General features: G+C 42.6%; 2 protein-coding genes and 1 pseudogene across 4 annotated transcripts in view; 1 reads left to right on the top strand and 2 right to left on the bottom strand.

Moving 5' to 3' along the window:
• Positions 1 to 8,239, bottom strand: part of LOC124038553 (TOM1-like protein 2) — a 16,342-nt gene extending 8,103 nt beyond the window's left edge. For 2 of the 3 annotated variants that reach the window (XM_046354570.1, XM_046354571.1), the window contains exons 1-12: positions 8,100 to 8,239; positions 7,473 to 7,602; positions 6,655 to 6,739; positions 5,724 to 5,952; positions 4,796 to 4,930; positions 4,461 to 4,652; positions 4,198 to 4,314; positions 3,842 to 3,975; positions 3,645 to 3,693; positions 2,248 to 2,410; positions 1,921 to 2,044; positions 1,656 to 1,737 (exon numbers count right to left, since the gene is read on the bottom strand). In XM_046354570.1, the coding sequence (XP_046210526.1) occupies positions 1,656 to 1,737; positions 1,921 to 2,044; positions 2,248 to 2,410; positions 3,645 to 3,693; positions 3,842 to 3,975; positions 4,198 to 4,314; positions 4,461 to 4,652; positions 4,796 to 4,930; positions 5,724 to 5,952; positions 6,655 to 6,739; positions 7,473 to 7,524 (1,362 nt within the window). In that variant the 5' untranslated portion in view covers positions 7,525 to 7,602; positions 8,100 to 8,239. Of the gene's footprint in view, positions 1 to 1,655; positions 1,738 to 1,920; positions 2,045 to 2,247; positions 2,411 to 3,644; positions 3,694 to 3,841; positions 3,976 to 4,197; positions 4,315 to 4,460; positions 4,653 to 4,795; positions 4,931 to 5,723; positions 5,953 to 6,654; positions 6,740 to 6,832; positions 6,863 to 7,472; positions 7,603 to 8,099 lie in introns of those variants that run through there. The other variant, XM_046354572.1, reaches the window with a different exon arrangement.
• LOC124038554 lies at positions 7,854 to 12,121 on the bottom strand (annotated as a pseudogene).
• LOC124038555 (glucose-induced degradation protein 4 homolog) lies at positions 11,743 to 22,441 on the top strand. The gene is made up of 6 exons (XM_046354573.1): positions 11,743 to 12,153; positions 15,161 to 15,220; positions 19,485 to 19,592; positions 20,047 to 20,148; positions 20,277 to 20,407; positions 20,757 to 22,441. The coding sequence occupies exons 1-6, from the start codon at positions 11,965 to 11,967 to the stop codon at positions 20,818 to 20,820; spliced, it is 654 nt and encodes a 217-aa protein (XP_046210529.1). The 5' UTR covers positions 11,743 to 11,964; the 3' UTR covers positions 20,821 to 22,441.

Raw genomic sequence — 22,441 nt, 5'->3', positions numbered from 1 at the left:
ATTTAATTTTCAAAGAATTAGTTAAAATTTCCCAAAACATGTTTTCACTTTGTCATCGTGTGTAGATGGCCGAATTTAATCAATATTGAATACAGGCTGTAACATAACAAAAACCTGGAATAAGTCAAGGGGTATGAATAATTTTTGAAGGCACTGTATGTTGATTGAATACTAGGCCTGTAACTGTTGCGGTTGATTATTTTAATTAAGAACAACTTTACATTTACATTTAAGATTTAGATGCACTATTGTAAAGTGACTGTTCCACTGGATATCATAAGGTGAATGCACCAATTTGTAAGTCGCTCTGGATAAGAGCGTCTGCTAAATGACTTAAATGTAAAATGTAAACTTTATTTACTGTTCAATTTGTTATGTTCTTAACAAATGTCTTATTTTATCTGCTCTTTATTACATAGCTTATAAAAATGTTCCATTTTGCAATATCTTATATTTGAGAGACAAGCTTTTCACCGACTCCTCCAAACGTGAACAGCCTATCTTTGACCGTTTTAACCTAGGCTGCTGTAGGTCTAATTCAGATGGTGGACTCCCACAAGTTGTTACCTGGTTGATTCGGTCAAACAGAAAGTATTAGTCTATTGTGTATAATCACCAGTCTTGAAGCCAGGGGCGTTGGAGCGACTCCGACATTGGGGGGGGAATCCGGGGGCATGCAGATTTTTGGGGGGAAAACAGGTTTTACATTTTAATTTCGAAAAAAGGATACAGACAAATAACTTCCAAATGGGAAAATGTACAAGGTTAAAGTGGATCTTGCAGAGGGGCACTTCTTCTGGTGCAGTCCAATCAGACTTAGGGCCATGGCCATTCATACTGTACTGAATACCACTGTGACAGTTAAGCTAGCAACATGGTCAATCCGGCATTTGCATTGGCCGTACAGCATTTACTGCGATGCTGCCTTTGCAGAAGTCTGGGCATTCATACTTCTTGCAATTCGCAGAATTGTTGTAAAGAAAATTGTCAAGGAAGGTAGTTTGTGTTTATACAGGACGTACAGCTCCCACCTACCATTCACATCCCATGCGGCGCCTTACAGAGCCCTCTGTAATGTTACAACATTTTGGAGGTGCTTGATTTGGCTTCCACAGACCTCAGGCGGCTCTGCAAATGCATCACACCCTCCGTACTGAGCCTCTGGACTGCATTGCCAGATCAAGCATAAAAACCAGCTTTTAAATGTGAATATGTTCAATTAAAAAACGTACTCTTTCAGTTACTGTATAATTAATTTCCTAGTATTTTGCTCACTTCATCAGGTTGTTACTACTGATGCTCTACTTACTGTATGGTTGACAACTTAAAGTAACATTGCTCACTTAGGTTTATTTTCTTCTGGTTATCTTGATCTCGGGCTCCCTTTTTAATCATTAGTGTGTCTTAATTATTTCATCAATCAGTGAGCTTAAAGAATCAGACAAGCGCAGTGCATATAGTTAATTTTATTCAAACACATAGGGTGTGTATATATGGAAAAATACACGTTTTAAGAACAGAAGACTCTCAGTCGACCAAGATTATTTTTTGTTGGGGACAGCCCTACCCGACAGTAACAGCACACCGCATGGAAAAGTTAGTGATCATTAGTGATGTTAGCGCACTTCTAAAAGTTGACCAGCCACAATACTCACTCCTCCTGCAGGCTGCTGCCTGACTTCCAGAGTAGGAGGCAGCTCAATCCCACCTACAGCATTAAGGTCCTCTATAGGAGCTCTGCCAGGATAGAGGTAATGACCAGGAGGACAGCAAGTTATAAAACATTCAGATTTAAAATGTATGGTGCAGAACAGACACTGTCAGTCATGTAGAAAAGCTAATTGTGTATGCTCCATTCATTACAAGCCTAGGAGGTAGGGGTTGTCTCTGAACAGGAGAACATGTATGATGTGTTCTTACGTGACGAGTGTCTCGGTGGTCAGTGGCAGAGCTACGGTCCTGGTCTGGGCAAACATGTCAAAGTCGTCCTGAGGCTTACAGCTGGGCAGAGAGCTCAGAGTGCTGGTCACACTGGCACCCACATCTGAGGAACAACAAAAAGACAGCCGCCATATTGTTCCAACAAAATTAAAAATAAATATCAATATTTATGTTTTTAAGAACTTGTCACATTGCTAAATTACCTGGCAAACAGTTCAAAGAGAACAAAATGCTTCAGCGCTGTTAAAGTAGATTTCCTTTTTACTAAATAGACTTCGGTGTACAGTAACAGTCTGGAGGACATACCGAGGATGGCCAGCCGAGAAGCGAGGGAGGCAGGTGAGGAAGGACGTTCGGCGGGGGCGATGAAGGACGGAGGCGTGGCGGTGGAAGTGACCATGTTGCTGACGACAGCAGGAGATCCAGGGCCCAGGTCTATAAGGTTGTCCTCTGTAGCCTCACTGAGGACCTGGGATCCAGGGATGACAGAGGGGGAAAGAGAGAAAGAGATCCATTGAAGACAATGTAAGACCACTCTTTTAGGAGCCATTCCGAAACAGAATGCTAATTCCATTTTCCATTACCATCTACAATAAAGTGACAAACGAGTCCTGAAGTAAGGAGACCAGGATTACAGAAAGGGCTCTGACATTTGGCTTCAGTTTTGTTCATCAATTTGACAAACATCAACATGATTACCTTGAACAGAAAGGTACAGGCAAATAAAGCACGTGAGAGGTCAGGGAATATCATAGGTTAGCTGGAGAAAAACATGAATCTGCCCATGAATGAGGAACAGTTGTTGTTTGTGGGACTTTTTCTGAAGGGAGGGGTAGGTACTCAGCCAGAATGGGTTAGTGAGAGAATTGCAATAATACGATTTGTTTGTGGCGAAGAATGAGCTGTTTGGTGTATCTGTGATATTATCATTTATTTATGAGCAGTGACCACAGTAACCATGCAATGACCTTTGCACTGGGTGGGTGTTTTTTTATTTTGGCTGCGAACGAGAATAATCCTTCCTCTTGAGAATGATGGGTGGTGGTGGGGAAGGGGTTGGTGCATCTTTAGACACGGGTAGATGTTACCCCTTAGGCACAGATCTAGGATCAGTTTACCCTCCCTGAATCCCAACTTTAACCATACGGGGAGGAAACCCACCAGGCCGTAGATCAGTGTCTAGTGGCAACTACTCCCATCTTTAAACTGTCTCTGTGTCAGTTACTGAGGGGAGTGGGTGGTTAAAACGTGCCACATGGAGAAAATGGGATGTACGGGGTTATTGTGTTATTATGTGTTAACAGTGGCCACCTTGGGTCCAAATACGTGACATATTACTTATTGGGGCGACTTTCATACTTGCCTGCCTCAGCTAGACATAGAGACAAACAGAAAGGAGAAAGACCATGAAAATCATTAACATGCCTGGGCAACACGCCACGGTCAGTGTGGACATAATATTAATGGTAAGGTGCGGACATTGACAGACGATCTAACATGCCTACATCTCTAGACAGAACAGTTGTATTTTAGACAGACTCGACAATGTTACAGAATGAGGAAATGTGAGAAACAGGCAAGCTATGGAAGACAAAGTACAGAAACTTTACCACATAAATATGCGACAACCATGTACAAATAAGCAGGGGATGTCATTGTGTGTGTGGGGGGGTTACGTTCTATGGCTGTCACTGCTAACTCACCCCATTATTGATACCCCGAGATGCTCTGCCTGACCGGTACCGCTCGTACCTGAGAGAGAAGCCAAATAACAAGTAGTCCATACCTGCTCACAACGACTATTAAATGAAGTCCTGCATGCCTCTCAGAGGAGAAAGGTGTTGAGACAGAAATGTTAGCCATCTCTTAGTGGTGGTTGGGTGTGTGTAAGCTAGCCTACCTGTCGTAGCGTAAGAAGATGTTGTTGAGGTCGTCGTTGACGTGCAGTAGTTCCTCTGTGACCTCCTCGTCAGACACACAGGAGATGAGCTCCACTATCCTCTGCTGCATGGCCCGGCACGTCCGGTTCAGCTCCTACAAAAAGCACAGGAGGGTTAGCCGTCAAAAGATAGTGCTGCCCAGGCTGAAATTACTTGTTGATATTACAGATACTTTCATCAGTACACCAGAAACAATGAAGTGGCCTCCGTAAAATAAAGCCTAGGAGTTTCGCTTGTCATGTCACATGGCGAAGAAACCCAGCCCTATTTACACGCTATAAGAATACCAGAGAGAAAGAGGGGAAAGGAGTATGACCTGCAGGAGCTTGTGGTCCGAGGGGTCCTCCTGTCCAGGAACAATCTCTGTCAGCATCTCTGACATCACCTTTGTGTTGCCACGCACAATGTCCAGCTCCCTTCGCAGCCGGCAGATCTGAACAGGGAATACCATGTCAACTCCTCTCAGATCCATCTCCATGCACCTTAGAATGCAAGCTATCCAGAAGATTTTAAAGCCTTCTTACAAATCTGAGAAGTGATCAGATTGTGCAACTGTAATGGAAATTCACTCTCGCCTACCTGTTCAGGTGAAGGGTTGATAGACCCAGAGGCGCCAAGGTTGGGGACCTGCGGGGCGGAGTAGGTGGGAGGAACAGACGATGCAAATGATGGGGCGGAGACAGCATGGAGAGGAGGCTGCTGTTGGGGTTGGGGGATAGGTTGGGCCAGGGGAGGGGCAGTGGCTTGGTTCTCCTCTGGGCCAGTCAACAGCTTTAAATGAAAAACAAAAAGAGACTCAAACCCCCAAAAACTCAGATAAACTTGTTGAAAAATGGCAGAACAACAGATGTATTTTCATACTCAATATAGAGTAAGGAAATGCATGCAGATGGATGTGACAGTGGCAGTTGTACCCGCTGAGGTGTGTGGATGGGAGACAGGACATCCAGGTCCGACATTGGGAAATCTATACCCTTTCTCTTCAGCTCCTCATAGATCTGGACCACACCCGTCAGGTCTGGACTACTCCTGAACGCATCAGCCCACGCCTGGGAGACAGGAGGGAGGGAGAAAACAGATGAGAAAGACAAGTGTTATATACACTGTATAATCTTCTCATGTTTCTCAGTGTTGTATTCATTAGGTGGTCAAAGTATTAAGGTCAGAGGTGTCCCAAAAAATGTTTAGGCTACCACAGAAGCTATTGCTTGCCGAGCAAGGAAGAATCTTTGGTGTATCATCATTACACATACATCTTTGTGAGAAAACTGTGCTGTGTTTGTAATATAACACTTGCACGAGGTGAGAAACCATTCAGTTCATTGCGGTCAGGTCTCTGTTTTGTGTTACAGTACTTGTACAAGATGATATGAACAGAGTCTGAGCCAAAACCTGTATGGTTCCTCATTGCTGTCAGGTCTGTGTGCTCTAGCAGACATCAACAGCCACCATGTCAGCGGGAAACTAGAAGCCACCTGAGGTAATCGGCCAGGGTTACCCGAGATCCCCATGGTAAACAGAGAACCAGTGGCCTGGTTGCAGGTAGCACACCAGCAAGACCCTGCGTGGTTAACACTGCAGCTACATGTAACCAAACACCCTCCTCCACTGCCTCAGTATGTAGCCTATACCGTACAGTACATTCTCAAAGCACTTGCCATACAGTATACTTCCTCAAATGACTCCCATTTTCTCAAGGACAAACTATCATCATCTCCTCAGACAATTCTGACAGAAGACTCGATGAAAGCTGGTTCTATTACTCAATATTACTCAAGTCGTCAAATATAAAGGAAAACATGTCATGCATACACATTCACACAAGTGTGTGTGATCCTTTACCTGGATCAGTGAGAGCACTTTATCTTGTACGATAGTGGGAGGGTTGTTTTTGGGAGAGATGATTTTCACAAGCACGCCATCTATGAAGTCCCTGCTGGTGATGAGGGCATGAAAACGATGCCCACAGTTCTTCACACATGTCTCCAGGACGGTCAGTGCCAGCATCACCTCCCTGTAGTTCTTGTTCCCGTTCAGCCTCTTCTTCATGGCCCTGATGGCATCCTTGGGCCTGCAGCAACAACACACAGAGCAGAGCACAGGGTCAGAGAGGGAGACAAACAGACACATGATGTGCATGATACACAAAACATATAGTCTACTGTGTAGTAACAGCACCACCAAGCATAATTTCTCCATGTTGACTGAAATAATGTTAGTAACACTTTACTTAAACTCTTTAACACTCAACGTTTTACTTACATGGCCTAATAGAGGGCTCTAGTTTAGGTTACACTATAATGCAGATGACAAATCAATTGTACTGTGATAGGTAGGTGTGGCCTTCCCTTGAATTCTTCATATAGGGCTTTATCAAATCGTTATCAAATCTCATACTTTGAGATAAACTGGGAGTAGGGGCAAATCAACATACCCTAACTTCCCACCCATTTATCAAACAGAAAGAGGCATTGGCTTTCAACACTTTCACAAACAAGGTTAATGGACCAGATTGCCACCCAAGCCTTTAAAAGTAGAAGAGCACTTGGATCAAATCCATCCTGAAGTCCATTACTGCTTCTGATAAGACAAGTATTTGATAAGCGGAAAACAAAGCCAGAGATCTTCAACAAGAAAGCGTGGTCATATTCACATGTAAGTCACTAGGGACAAATGGAGTCAAACTTCACATAGCTCCCTCCAGAAGAGGTGTAAAATGTGTTTTTGACTTCATAATATTCATTGGCATAGTTGAAAGCTATTTTATACTTACCCATCCTCAGTTTCATTTATGATGTCACATATTTCCATATTTAGGGTCCAGTCCTCACTCTGAAGGGAGCCATCAGTGGCTCTCTCTAAAGAAGACAGAACATTACATGGCCTCTCAGTAGAAAAATATTGTAATTTGAAAACAATATTTTTCATGACTTTAATGATCACATACTAACTTGTCAGCTAGCTAATTGTCTCACGACTGTCAACTCTATACTGTGGAACAGACAGGTAGTGCTAACTAGCTAGTTGCCCACACTCGTACTGGGGAGGGCTGGTTATTGCGGCTTAGGACAGCTGCGCCCAGGTCAGTGATCCAGTTGTATCAGTTGTCAAATGTATGGCAAACGACAGACATGGTTCAATCGAATAGTTAGCTAGCCAGCTACAATCATTCGCTAGTAAGCCAGTTAGCGCAACCAGATACAGTACAGACTGTAACCTAGCTAGCTTGGTTGCTAACTAGCTAGTTTAGTAGTGGGAATGAATACAAGTTAGTTGACGTTAGCTATAGCAGGCTAGCGATACAACATACTGTTCCAGATCCCCACCACGAACTAGCAAGATCACCACCAAATATTGTTTATGCGTATATACACATAGCTAGTTAACATCTTTATTGCCAACCAGCCTGCAAATAACCAAAATAATAGCAAGTCAGCCAGGCATATAGCTTCGCGGCTAATAAGTGGATCGATAGCCAAAGAACTTAAAAGACGATAGCAAGTAAGAATCAAATGTCAATGCGATTCAAGAACGTGAAACACGATTATCTGACGTTTCCTTTCAATCACGGTTTATTTTATAAAGACTTACCAATGCAATGTCCCACAGGAGTGCTGTATGGATTTCCCAAAAGGAACTCCATCTTGATCGACAACAAACAATTTGTACGAAGTCACCAGTTCATGGGAAAGGCACAAGTAAGCCCCGCCCGGATGTCAATCTGATTGAGCAACATTAACATCCATCTTTACATTATTATTGTAAATAAATGACAACCAACAATAAAACCTACTCATTTTGTTTTTGTTTTTTAAACTTAGATTTTACAATCTGTGCAGTGGACACAATCAAATGTAAACCCTTGAAAAAGTACGTTTACATAGCAACCTTCTCACGTTAACAATACAATAATTCAATGAATTTACAATCAGATTTCAAAATGTTTTCTAACAAAAAAAAATACAAAAAGTGTTTCCATGTAATTTTTATTCTAATGCATTTAGGGTTTGATGCAAAGTTGTTAGACAAAAAAGCTGGTGATGTATGTCCCTGCTGTACATGTAACAAACATAATTGAGTCAGTTTGACCCATTGATAGATTTGTTCAATTTCTACTGAAGCAAAAGAGTAAACTTTGTACAAGCTAGTCACCACATAATAAATACAGTGGGAGTGGGTGAGACGTCTGGGCAGAAACAGACAGAGGGTAACACTTACCGTTTCCATAAAAACATCCGACGTTCCAAAAAGTCACTGATGACTGAGGCACCTAGCTTGGTTTTCATCCAATTGGGAACAGATTTTCATACGAATATTCAAAAATCTGCATAAGAACAAAATACGCATTTTCCCACCCAGAGAATGTTTCCATCAATGACGTAGATGCATGATGACATAACGCACCTACCCATTGCGTTAAATTCCCATGTACCGAATAACAAAAACAAGTTCAATGGGTTTCAATCGAATTTTCAACTCTACTGATAGTTCTCTCACAAAACAATGTGCGTTATATAGCCAGTGTGCCCACTCTGGTATTGGCACGTGTGACCAAGCAAACAGCACGTGCGGATAGGCCATTGTACATAACGAGATTATTTTTGTCAAACAGCAGCCAAGCATCGATGATCATCTCACCAGAATAAGACCCTCTATATTCATTGGAAAGGGGCATCAATTGAGATGATCACCGTAGACTTTATTTAATCCGTAGCCCAATACAGTGGTTCCCAAACTGAATACTTTCCAGACTAGTCATAGTGGGAGAACCACACGTTATCAGCCTACTCCCAAATTTACATCGATATGATGGTTAATATATCAATACTTAAAGTAATGTCCACCAACATTTCTCATGTAATTCATTTGACAGATACAAAATGATCCCAACTTGTCTATCATATTGTGTTTTGTCGATATTTGTAAATTTTGCAGACAAATGTTCTGTTTCCATCAAGCCTGCCATGATATTTTTTTCCCACGTGTACTTTACTCCCATAAACATTTTGGGATGGAAACCTGGTTAGTGATTCAAAACACATGTAGAAGAGATGATCATCATACTTGGCTGTACTTTACAGAGAAGGAGTGGGAGGAGACGGTTCCTCTTTACTGAAATGAATCATCACAGGACGTTTTATAAACTGCAGATTATGTCACGGACCTGGGTAGATAAAATATGTGTTTTTGTTCCACCAAGGACAACACCAGAGATAAATTAAAGTCCTAATGACTTGGGATTTCTTCCCAGTCAGAGGCCAGTACACCACCTTTGTTGTCTTTGCTCTTAGAGTGCTGTCTGAGCTTGTATGTTTGACTCAGGGAAGCGCCTCCTTAGTCTTGCATGAGTTTGCGTTTGATCGTTGAACTCTCAGAGGAGAAATGTACAAATAGAGCCCCTGCTGCTGTACGTGCTCTCAGCTCATACAGGTCAACATCATGAGCCCACTCTACATTTCCCCAATGCCCGATCTGTGGAGAGGGGAAAATAAATTGTTAGTAAGAGAGGAAGACAGAAACAGACAGGGAGATTGAATACATAGCCAAGATGCTTTTCTAATCTCTGTATGTGCATTGATTCCGTGGTGAGTTCATACCTGGAACTCCTCCTCTAGTCTTGACAGCAGCACAGCCTGCTCCACTGTAATGTGTTTGTCAATCAATGCAAATGCCAGCACCACAGACTTCAGCTGGGTGATCACATACTCCAGTCCTACACACAGAGGACACGCAAATAGTATTAGTGCAGTCATGTACTCTATTTAACTGAGAGACTCAGCAATATGATGATGAACAGCGTGCAACTTCTGAAGGTTCTCTCTCCATTGGTCTAGGCAAGAGGCTGATTCCTTTAGCACCCACACAGTTCAGAATTTGCACATGTGCACGGGATGGGAGTATCTCTAATTACGCTTTTAGTTGTTTTTACCTGTCAGGGACCAGAAGTTATAGGAACCCAGGTGTTGGCGAAAAGTATTCATCGTTGCCTGTGGGATCTCTGGCCCCAGTATATTGGTAGAAGAGCCAATGACTACGTTGTACCTGCAAGAGGAAAACATTAATTCAAGTACTCTCAAGACAATGCTACAAATCTGTTTCCCTCCTTTGCTGAAGATGACATGCAAATAAGTAGACATGTCCAGTGAACTTCTAGTAACGTAACTCACAGCAAATGAGTCAATGATCATGTTAAAGTGAAACTAACCCGTCTTCGATCCAGTTCAGCACAGGGTCCCATTCATTATTCTGAAGCTCCACTAAAGATGGAGGCTCCTCAACTCTGTAACTACAAGGAGACAACATAATCAGAGTTATAATTCCTACAAAATCACACGCATTAATGATCTGATGGAGAGAACCTGTGTATCATATTGGTCCTTCGGTAGGCCGGTTACTTTTATTCACCAGAAACTAAAACCCTATGCTACTACAAAGACCTCTGCGTACCAAATTGTGTCAGTCTCCAGATACTTGAGGGCAGCAGTGATTAATTGGTCCTTGCTGCGGAATGTAGGGTTATCGAGGGCTGTGTTGCAGAGAGTGGTCTGAAGTAGGAGAGAGAACAAATCTCAAATGGCACCCTTTTCCCCCGATTAGTTTTAAATCAGTGTCCAAGTCAAAATACATTTTTTATTTTTACCTTTATTTAACTAGGCAAGTCAGTTAAGAACAAATTCTTATTTTCAATGACGGCCTGTTAACTGCCTGTTCAGGGGCAGAACGACAGAGTTGTACCTTGTCAGCTCGGGCCACTAGGCTACCCTGCCGGCCCTAATGAAAGTAGTGTCCTGTTTGGGGTACAGTGTGTCATTCCAGATACAGCCAACATGAAGCATCAAACAAAAGAACTAAGGTAAAAGGTCATACTATATGCATGCTGTAGAACTTGAGCGTGTCTTTCTGAGTATCCCACTCATTCGCCACGGCAATGGCTAAGGCTTCGTTGGGGGCTGTGAACAGCTTTCCTCCTGGTGTCTTCAGTTTCCGTTGGTCCAGGTTGATCTCAAACATGCCACCTGCTGACCAAAAATCAAGGTAATGTTACAGTAAGTTCTTGAATTCTTAGCACTCAGACTTATTTCAATCAAGAGAGAAAGTATCTCACTCGCCCGGTCCAGTACTCACCCTCTCCGTGGGATATGCTGACATCCTCGTAGAATTTCTTTCTTTCTGTTGATGACAGCATAACAAAGTCAACATGTCAAGAACTGTGCAACCGCCATGGTGCATATAGTCAGATATTTGATGAAAAAAGGTGATCAAATGGTGCACCTCTTACCTGTGATAATGGAGTAATATTTTGAGTTTACAGAGAGTAGAGGGAGCGGCAGTTTGAGAGCTTGATTTCTTGGGCAGACAATGGGGGGGAGAGAGGGCTTGCCCCACACGACTGTGCAATCTCACAAGATTCCTCAGCATCGTGTCAGTGACAGAGTTATTAACAAACAGGGTTTCCCAATTCAAGTGGGGTTCAAAACTTGCATTAACGTTAGCGAACAGGAATTATGAATGCCGGATATTGTCGCTATTCAAAATGTAGGAAACATTGCGTTCACTATAAGAAACGACCAAAGAGTAGTTGAAGGTTGACTGATCTAAGACTCACCATTTGGAGAAAAACGATTATATTTCCACACACCTCTCACTGCAATGCATCGCATCTCTACATGAGCGTGACCTTCCGTGTTTGACAGACGGCCGATTCGACAGAATTCCCAGATATATGGGAAACGTAGTTCCATATTGGTTATAAAATCAACCCGAATGGAACAGTACAAGAGCGGAAAAAACTACATCCGCACACTTCCCAGACAGCATTGCCCTACATAAGCCAGTCAGGAGCGAGGTTTTAGATCACTGAAATTCCTCAGCTAATGAGAGAGGAGGATGCTGCTGCCTTACGGCACCTGCGTCAAAGTCGGCTTACTTTACTCAAGACTGGTGGTGACTGAAGTGCTTACAGATTTGGAGGCATTTGGATGTAGGTGAGCCGCCTCATTCGTGCTCTCCGTACCCCCTTCCCACGTCTATCGCCCGGACGGCCACTGACTGCGTTCGGTGTCCTCCCCGCGGTACCCGAATCATGCCTGTCCCCGCTGGATACCTCCGTAACACCCCCATGGCCTTCACATCCTCGGCCTCGCTTATCCCGGCTCCCCCGATCAACACCCACCAGCCCGGGGTTGTCGCCTCGCTTCTGTACAGCGGCTCCAAGTTCCGAGGACACCAGAAGAGCAAAGGCAACTCCTACGATGTCGAGGTTGTTTTGCAGGCAAGTTCGATTTATGAAACTTTAATTTGCCAGTCAGCTGACGAGTCATTTTGCTGACACGTTATAACACGTAATGATTGACAGCTTCCAGAAATTACCTGAGGAACCCTCAACTCCGTTCTCTTATATCAAGGCGGAGTTGAGTTTTGATGACTGGTCGCGGGATTTACTAGCATCAGCATTGAGACGCCATCCATCCATTATTGTAAAAATTGTAATTCTGAAAACGCTTACCTGTACTTATGTTTGTCATGTGTTCCAGTAGTAAGCTATACCACTTTAGGGCAAAAATGTAATTGAACTACTGAAAACACTACACATATTTGAATTTAGTTAAACTACCACCAAGTTAATGCAAAATGTAGTTAAATTAACGTGACTAGTTTAACTACATGTCGTTCACTAATGTTACTCCCCAACCAACACTGGTTATGCTCGGCGGTATTACGTATTTTACTATATGCAGGTATTGATGCACGGACCAGTTTGGGTTTTTACTTGTATAACGATGTTTGTTTTGTTAAATGTGATGTCTTGTAACGTCCATTTTTATATATATATATATATATGTATATGTTTACTCCGCTACTTGAGTCATCTCTGCTCTCTCTCTCCATGCTTCTTTCAACACAGACCTAGTCCCGCCCCCTGTCATTCAAGCATTTGTTGCTTGACCACGAGACTTGTTTGGTCTGCATGGTCAATGCAACAATGTTGTTAACGATGTCACTTTCCTTCGTGCGTGCTATAATTACACTATTCGTTTGTATTTTCTTAGCAAGTTTTAGCGAAATCGTGTTAGCAGCTAATCTCTAAATAGTATCTGCAAAACACCAGTCTAACATCAACAGTGAAGAGGAGACTAAGGAATGCTGGCCATCTAGGCAGTTGAAAAGAAAAAGCCATATCTCAGACTGGCCAATAAAAAGAAAGGATTAAGATGGGCAAAAGAACAGACACTGGACAGAGGAACCCTGCCTCGAAGGCCAGCATCCTGGAGTCCTCTCTTCATTGTTGACATTAATATATAATAATAATATATGCCATTTAGCAGACTCTTTTATCCAAAGCGACTTACAGTCATGTGTGCATACATTCTACGTATGGGTGGTCCCGGGGATCGAACCCACTACCCTGGCGTTACAAGCGCCATGCTCTACCAACTGAGCTACAGAAGGACCACATTGAGACTGGTGTTTTGCGGGTATTTGAAGCTTCTGTTTCTCAAACTAGACACTCTAATGTACTTGTCCTCATGCTCAGTTGTGCACTGGGGCCTCCCACTCTTTCTATTCTGGTTAGAGCCAGTTTAAGCTGTTCTGTGAAGGGAGTAGTACACAGCGTTGTACGAGATCTTCAGTTTCTTGGCAATTTCTCGCATGGAATAGCCATCATTTCTCAGAACAAGAATAGACTGACGAGTTTCAGAAGAAAGGGTTTAGTTTCTGGACATTTTGAGCCTGTAATCAAACCCACAAATGCTGATGCCCCAGATACTCAGCTATTCTAAAGAAGGCCAGTTTTATTGCTTCTTTAATCAGAACAACAGTTTTCAGCTGTGCTAACATAATTGCAAAAGGGTTTTCTAATGATCAATTCGCCTTTTAAAATGTTTAACTTGGATTAGCTAACACCGTGCCATTGGAACACAGGAGTGATGGTTGCTGATAATGGGCCTCTGTACGCCTATGTAGATATTCCATTAAAAGATCAGCCGTTTCCAGCTACAATTGTCATTTACAACATTAACAATGTCTAAACTGTATTTCTGATCAATTTGATATTATTTTAATGTGCAAAAAAATTGCTTTTCTTTCATAAACAAGGATATGTCTAAGTGACCCCAAACTTTTGAACAGTAGTGTAATTATAATTCTCATTCTATTTCCATGATTCCAACAGTTCACCCAAGTGTTTTGATCTAAGTCGGCAGTCAAATCGCAATTGCAACATTTGGGTAAAAAAGAGGCGTAGTTTCTTTTTGCCCATATCATGCAGCCCTATGTGACAGTGTGGAAATTGTCTCAAATGAGTGCAGGGAATGCAGAAATTGAGGGAAATTATTTTTGGTTGAATTGAACAGTATAAAACAATCAGAATGAAGAAAGACCCATTGAATGTGTTGCCACCGTAGGGTCACGCACAACTCAAAACTTTTTTTCAAAAACATTAAATGCCGTCGTACCATCAAATTTGGAAAATACTTTGATATGATATTTTGGCCATATTGCCCAGCCCTACTGTCAAATCAAATCAAATCAAAATCAAATTTTATTTGTCACATACACATGGTTAGCAGATGTTAAATGCGAGTGTAGCGAAATGCTTGTGCTTCTAGTTCCGACAATGCAGTGATAACCAACAAGTAATCTAACTAACAATTCCAAAACTACTACTGTCTTATACACAGTGTAAGGGGATAAGGAACATGTACATAAGGATATATGAATGAGTGATGGTACAGAGCAGCATACAGTAGATGGTATCGAGTACAGTATATACATATGAGATGAGTGCCAGTGTCATCTTACATTTTGTCAGGGATGCTCTAACAGCCATTATAAACTTTGTGGTTCAAGCCCGAAATGCTGATTGGCTGACAGCTTTTGTATATCAGACCATATACCACAAAAAATGTATATTATTACTGTTCTAATTACATTGGTAACCAGTTTATAATAGCAATAAGGCGGCTAAGGACTTTTTGTAATATGGCTAATATACCATGGCCACGGGCTGTGTCCAGGCACGCCGCATAGTTGTGCTTAAGAACAACCCTTAGCTGTTGCATGTTGGCCATATACCACACCCCCTCAGGCCTTAATGCTTAATTAAACCTAGCTTTAGGATAACCCTGTCATTAATTGAAGTGACATGTGATAGGAGAGCTGGTAATGAAAATGTTAACCCTATCAGTCCTTAGACTCCAGCAGAAATCAGCTTCTCATTGATCTTACTTTCTGTATGTCCAGCCTTTATATTCACAATGAAGTGTTGTTTCTTTCAGCATGTGACCATGGAAGCCTCATACTTGTGTGGGTACTTGAAGATCAAAGGGTTGACAGAGGTGAGAATGAATTACTTGATACTGAAAAGAGGTTAAATAGAGGTTGAATCTCATGCTTTTATTTTCATGTTTCTGATTGCTGTTCATTGACTACAGCTCAGCATTCAACACCGTAGTGCCTACAAAGCTCATCACTAAGCTAAGGACCCTGGGACTAAACACCTCCCTCTGCAACTAGATCCTGGACTTCCTGATGGGCCACCCCCAGGTGGTAAGCATAGGCAACAACACATCTGCCATGCTGATCCTCAACACTGGGGCCCCTCAGGGATGCATGCTTAGTCCCCTCCTGTACTCCCGACTCAAACACCATTAAGTTTGCTGACGACACAACAATAGTAGGCCTGATCAACGACAATAATGAGACGGCCTATAGGGAGGGGGTCAGAGACCTGGCAGTCGGGTGCCAGGACAACAACCTCTCCCTCAATGTGAGCAAGACAAAGGAGCCGATCATGGACTACAGGAAAATGAGAGCAGAACATCCCCCCCTTTCACTTCGAGTTTCAAGTTCCTTGGTGTCCACATCACCTACAAACTATCATGGTCACATCACCTACAAACTATCATGGTCCAAACACACCAAGACAGTCATGAAAAGTACATGACAAAACCTATTCCCCCTCAGGAGATTGAAAAGATTTGGCATGGGTCCCCAGATCCTCAAAGTTCAACAGCTGCCTGCACCATCGAGAGCATCCTGAACAGTTGCATCACCGCCTGGTATGGCAACTGCTCGGCATCCGACCTTAAGGTGCTGTAGAGGGTAGTGCGTACGTCCCAGTACATCGCTGGGGCCAAGCTTCCTGGCATCCAGGACCTATATACTTGGCGGTGTCGGAGGAAGGCCCAAAGAATTGTCAGACTCCAGTCACTCAAGTCATAGACTGTTCTCTCTTTGTTTTTACACTGCTGCTACTTGCTGTTTATCATCTATGCATAGTCACTACCCCTACCTACAGTTGAAGTCGGAAGTTTAGATACACTTAGGTTGGAGTCATTCAAATTTATTTTTCAACCACTACACACATTTCTTGTTAACATAATATAGTTTTGCCAAGTTGGTTAGGACATCTACTTTGTGCAAGACACAAGTCATTTTTCCAATAATTGTTTACAGACAGATTATTTCACGTATACTTCACTGTATCACAATTCCAGTGGGTCAGAAGTTTACATGCACTAAGTTGACTGTGCCTTTAAACAGCTTGGAAAATTCCAGAAAATGATTTCATGGCTTTAGAGTCTTCTGATAGGCTAATTGACATCATTTGAGTCAATTGGAGGAGTACCTGTGGATATACACGGCTCAAAAAAATAAAGGGAACACACAACACAATGTAACTCCAAGTCAATCACACTTCTGTGAAATCAAACTGTCCACTTAGGAAGCAACACTGATTGACAAATGTCACATGCTGTTATGTAAATGGAAATAGACAACAGGTGGAAATTATAGGCAATTAGCAAGACACCCCCCCCAATAAAGGAGTGGTTCTGCAGGTGGTGACCACAGACCACTTCTCAGTTCCTATGCTTCCTTGCTGATGTTTTGGTCACTTTTGAATGCTGGCGGTGCTTTCACTCTAGTGGTAGCATGAGACTGAGTCTACAACCCACACAAGTGGCTCAGGTAGTGCAGCTTGGAGGCGCTACCAGCAGACAGGCCAGTACATCAGGAGACATGGAGGCCGTAGGAGGGCAACAACCCAGCAGCAGGACCGCTACCTCAGCCTTTGTGCAAGGAGGAGCACTGCCAGAGCCCTGCAAAATTACCTCCAGCAGGCCACAAATGTGCATGTGTTTGCTCAAACGGTCAGAAACAGACTCCTTGAGGGTGGTATGAGGGCCCAACGTCCACAGGTGGGGGTTGTGCTTACAGCCCAACACCGTGCAGGACGTTTGGCATTTGCCAGAGAACACAGAGATTGGCAAATTCGCCACTGGCGCCCTGTGCTCTTCACAGATGAAAGCAGGTTCACACTGAGCACATGTGACAGTCTGGAGACGCCGTGAAGAACGTTCTGCTGCCTGCAACATCCTCCTACAGCATAACCGTTTTGGCGGTGGGTCAGTCATGGTGTGGGGTTGCTCTGGATAAGAGCGTCTGCTAAATGACTTAAATGTAAATGGGTGGCATTTTTTTGGGGGGGCCGCACAGCCCTCCATGTGCTCGCCAGAGGTAGCCTGACTGCCATTAGGTACCGAGATGAGATCCTCAAACCCCTTGTGAGACCATATGCTGGTGTGGTTGGCCCTGGGCTCCTCCTAATGTAAGACAATGCTCGACCTCATGTGGCTTTAGTGTGTCAGCAGTTCCTGCAAGAGGAAGGCATTGATGCTATGGACTGGCCCGCCCGCTCCCCAGACCTGAATCCAATTGAGCACATCTGGGACATGTCTCGCTCCATCCACCAATGCCACGTTGCACCACACTGTCCACCTCATCAGGAGCATGCCCAGGCGTTGTAGGGAGGTCATACAGGCACGTGGAGGCCACACACACTATTGAGCCTCATTTTGACTTGTTTTAAGGACATTACATCAAAGTTGGATCAGCCTGTAGTGTGGTTTTCCACTTTAATTTTGAGTGTGACTCCAAATCCAGACCTCCATGGGTTGATAAATTTGATTTCCATTGATCATTTGTGTGATTTTGTTGTCAGCACATTCAACCGTGTAAAGAAAAGTATTTAATAAGAATATTTCATTCAGTCAGATCTAGGATGTGTTATTTTAGTGTTCCCTTTTATTTTTTTGAGCAGTGTATTTCAAGGCCTACCTTAACTCAGTGCCTCTTTGCTTGACATCATGGGAAATTCAAAAATCAGCCAAGACCTCAGAAAACAAATTGTAGCCGTCCACAAGTCTGGTTCATCTTTGGGAGAAATGTCCAAATGCTTGATGGTACTATGTTCATCTGTACAAACAATAGTACGCAAGTATAAACACCATGGGACCACGTAGCTGTCATACCACTCAGGAAGGAGACTCGTTCTGTCTCCTAGAGCTGAATGTACTTTGGTGCGAAAAGTGCAATCAATCCCAGAACAACAGCAAAGGACCTTGTCAAGATGCTGGAGGAAACGGGTACAAAAGTATCTATATCCACAGTAAAACGAGTCCTATGTTGACATAACCTGAAAGGCTGCTCAGCAAGGAAGAAGCCACTGCTCCAAAAGCACCATTTAAAAAAAACGGACTATAGTTTGCAACTGCACATGGGGACAAAGATTGTACTTTTTGGAGAAATGTACTCTGGTCTGATGAAACAAAAATACAACTGTTTGGCCATATAATGACCATCGTTATGTTTGGAGGAAAAATGCGGAGGCTTGCAAGCTGAAAACACCATCCCAAACATGAAGCATGTGGGTGGCAGCATCATGTTGTGAGGGTGCTTTGCTGCAGGAGGGACTTGTGCACTTCACAAAATAGATGGAATCATGAGGCAGAAACATGATGTGGATATATTGAAGCAACTTCTCAAGACATCAGTCAGGAAGTTAAAGCTTGGTCGCAAGTGGCTCTTCCAAATAGACAATGAGCATACTTCCAAAGTTGTGGCAAAAAGGACAACAAAGTCAAGGTATTGGAGTGGCCATCACAAAGCCCTGACCTCAATCCTATGGAAGAAGGGTGTGCGAGCAAGGAGGCCTGCAAACCTGACTCGGTTACACCAGCTCTGCCAGGACGAATGGGCCAAAATTCACCAAACTTATTGTGGGAAGCTACCTGACACGTATGACCCAAGTTAAACTATTTAAATGCAATGCTACCAAATACTAATTGAGTGTATGTAAACTTCTGATCCACTGGGAATGTGATGAAAGAAATAAAAGCTTAAATAAATCACTCTATTATTCTGACATTTCACATTATAAAAATAAAGTGGTGAACCTAACTGATGTAGGACAGGGAATTTTTACTAGGATTAAATGTCAGGAATTGTGAAAAACTGAGTTTAAATGTACTTGACTAAGGTGTATGTAAACTTCCGACTTCTACTGTACATGTAAAACAATTAACTTAACCTGTACCTCCGCACATTGACTCTGTACCGGTACCCCCTGTTTAAAGCCACGTTATTGTTTATTGTAATATTTTACTGTAGTTTATTTAGTTAATATTTTCTCTACTCTATTTCTTGAACCACATTATTGGTTAATGGCTTGTATAAGTAAGCTTTTCACATATGACAAAATTTGGGTTGATTTGACTCCCCGCCTATAACTTGTTTCTCTGTTGTGATTTTCTTCCATAGGAGTACCCCACTCTGACTACGTTCTTTGCTGGGGAGATCATCAGCAGGAAGCGTCCATTTCTAACCAGGAAGTGGGATGCAGATGAGGATGTGGATCGCAAGCACTGGGTAAATCGAAGATGTGATCTTTAATTTAGCATTCTAAAAAGAAAAAACGTGATTCCAGCAACATTGCTCTGCTTTAGACCTCCGATACAAATAAAGTAGGCTAATGTTGTCTGGTGAAAATGTGGGGGCATCACCCCCACCCCCCATGAATGATGCTGGTTTGCAGTCACTGCTTATTTGGTCATATCAGGATTGAGTGAAGGTTGTGCTGAAAGTGGGGGCACTTCACTAGTCTGGTTAATATCTTCTCTCATGCATCTCTCCTTAACCAGCATCTGATGCAATTACACACAATTCTAGTTCTGTGCCTCTGAGATCAGGTTGCTACAGAACAGTGGTTTGGCTTTTACTGTCTGATATCAGTAGATTTGTCATCGACTATAGTTCTGATTGTACTGTTCCAGCAAAAGGACCCCCTGTGGTGTGTTTTAACCATTTTATATTTGGGCTCCAGGGCAAATTCCAAGCCTTCTACAAGTATGCAAAAACGTTCAACTCGGATGAGTTTGACTATGATGAGCTGAAGAACTCTGACTACATTTTCATGAGGTGGAAGGTAAGCTTAAACCTGACCGCATATCACCTTTTCTTCCCCGACCAAGGAACACCTGAAACAGTTTGGAAACATTTCCCCTGTATAATGTTGTTATAAAGATGTACTAACTGTTGTATTTTCTTCCACAGGAGCAGTTCCTGGTCCCTGATCACACCATTAAAGACATCAGCGGTGCTTCCTTTGCTGGTTTCTACTATATCTGCTTCCAGAAGTCCACAGCCACCATTGAGGGGTACTACTACCACAGGAGCTCAGAATGGTAACGGGACATTAAATACCAAGGGGTTAATTCATGAACATTTTATGACTGATAACTTAGAACATGTTCCTGTGCATCATCAGTTCTGATTTATTTTCTCTAAATTAATATATTTTTATTTGGACTGGTTTTGCAAATATTTGATGTTATCAAGGTCAGAATGGTGTTCGTGCCCCACAGAAACAGGGCATGAAGTTATGTGATTTTTATTTGTCAAGTTAAACAGAATGCACTGTTTTCTGTTAGATATGAGTCAAGGACTAGAGGTTGATTTGGGACAGGCCAATGCATCTCTCCTCTCTTGACTTTCCACAGTAACTAGCACTGTCTGACTCTGTCTCCTTCACAGGTACCAGTCTCTGAACCTCACCCATGTCCCAGAACACAGTGCAGCCATCTATGAGTTTCGGTGACCCAGGAAATGTGGCTCTGTTGGCTCAGAAGGACTGTAAAGGCCTGCAGAAGCTACTGAGGCTGGGGAAGGACTGGGGAGAAGGGAACATGGAAACTGTTGTTACGATTACCAAGAGTACGTCTGAGGATGAAGTAAAGGAAATTATGGATTTATTGATGGACAGATGGAAGGTCTTTTAGGCTGGAGCTTTCACAGATTAAGGGATGGAAAGATGGATGCAAAAGACTGAGGGAAAGGACTGCTCTGCCCCAGGGCAGGCAGGAACTTCAGTTGTAAGCTTGGGGCAGACAGTTGCAGCAGTGTGATGCTTTATAATTTCTTAATTTGTTTTAATGTCTGGTTTAAAATATATTGTTTTCTTTCACTCGGCTGCTTTGAGGTCGAGTCCTGGACTCCATTACTACAGCACTTATCTTTGGACACTATAAATACAGCTGAAGATTCCCTCTTGGGGACTTGTCTGCTGTTATCCAATCACAGCTGAACAGATATTGGACAAGGATTCTTCTAGAATTTTACTCTATCAAATGCTGGGTCAATTTTGAAGCTGAATGTCAGCGGTTGGAATAAAGTTTACTGATCTTTGAACTACAGGTCAGGCATCTTTTGGAGTGGAGCTTTAAATAATTTATAGCTCATTGAATGACAGTGTTATTGTTTTATTGGAAATCTCAGCTAACTTCTCTGATTGCCTGTGAAGAGATTTTGTAAGTTATATCTTCAGCTACCCATTCTAAAGCTTCAGAAGACAGAGTAATGAGTGTCTGGAGGTCTCTGACTAACGAGGTAACATTCATGATTGCTTCTGTTACTGGATTTATTTGCCACACATTGTTGTTTAACTCCAGTGCAACACTGCTAACTCAGTGTACATACATAACGCCACACGTAGATCCTGGTTGGATTTGACATGGAATCATGTCAACACTGCTAACTCAGTGTACATACATAACGCCACACGTAGATCCTGGTTGGATTTGACATGGAATCATGTCAACACTGCTAACTCAGTGTACATACATAACGCCACACGTAGATCCTGGTTGGATTTGACATGGAATCATGTCAACACTGCTAACTCAGTGTACATACATAACGCCACACGTAGATCCTGGTTGGATTTGACATGGAATCATGTTATTAGCCCCATGCAGTCGGCAGCATTTTACTTTTCACTGACAAAAAAATCCATGCCCCCTCATCGTTAACTATGCAACATTATTTAACAGTACAACTGATTTCAACCATACAACTCGTTTTCAGAAAACAGATTTATTCTATCATGATAGTATTAAACGTCTCTTTCTCATTAAAGGAAATATCGTGTCTAATTGCCTTTTAAAGCAGTCCCTTGCCATGGAATGGTGCCATCTTTTTAAAGCTTATCAAAATGTGTGTGTGTGTGGACTGAAAGTAGATTGGTGTGACTATGAGGAATGGAGTAAATCATATCAAAACGCCTTGTCTTTTTCTTGAAAAATAAATGACTGTTGTATTAACTGTACTGCAATGACATACTAGCAATGAATCCTGCTCTTTATATTTCTTCATACAAACACCTACAAGGAACTGAATAAATATTCTATCTGGTTGTATATTCTGAACCACATCAAGGTCAA

Source organism: Oncorhynchus gorbuscha, linkage group LG06, assembly GCF_021184085.1.
Source record: "Oncorhynchus gorbuscha isolate QuinsamMale2020 ecotype Even-year linkage group LG06, OgorEven_v1.0, whole genome shotgun sequence".
Lineage (NCBI taxonomy): Eukaryota > Metazoa > Chordata > Actinopteri > Salmoniformes > Salmonidae > Oncorhynchus > Oncorhynchus gorbuscha.
This window is presented reverse-complemented; position numbering and strand designations above follow the sequence as displayed.

Excerpts from the sequence above, each read along its gene's own strand:
- LOC124038555 (XM_046354573.1), top strand. The coding sequence starts at position 11,965 with ATGCCTGTCCCCGCTGGATACCTCCGTAACACCCCCATGGCCTTCACA. Across the intron at positions 15,221-19,484 it reads AGATCAAAGGGTTGACAGAG|GAGTACCCCACTCTGACTAC; the intron begins GTGAGAATGAAT and ends TTTCTTCCATAG. Across the intron at positions 19,593-20,046 it reads ATGTGGATCGCAAGCACTGG|GGCAAATTCCAAGCCTTCTA; the intron begins GTAAATCGAAGA and ends TTTGGGCTCCAG.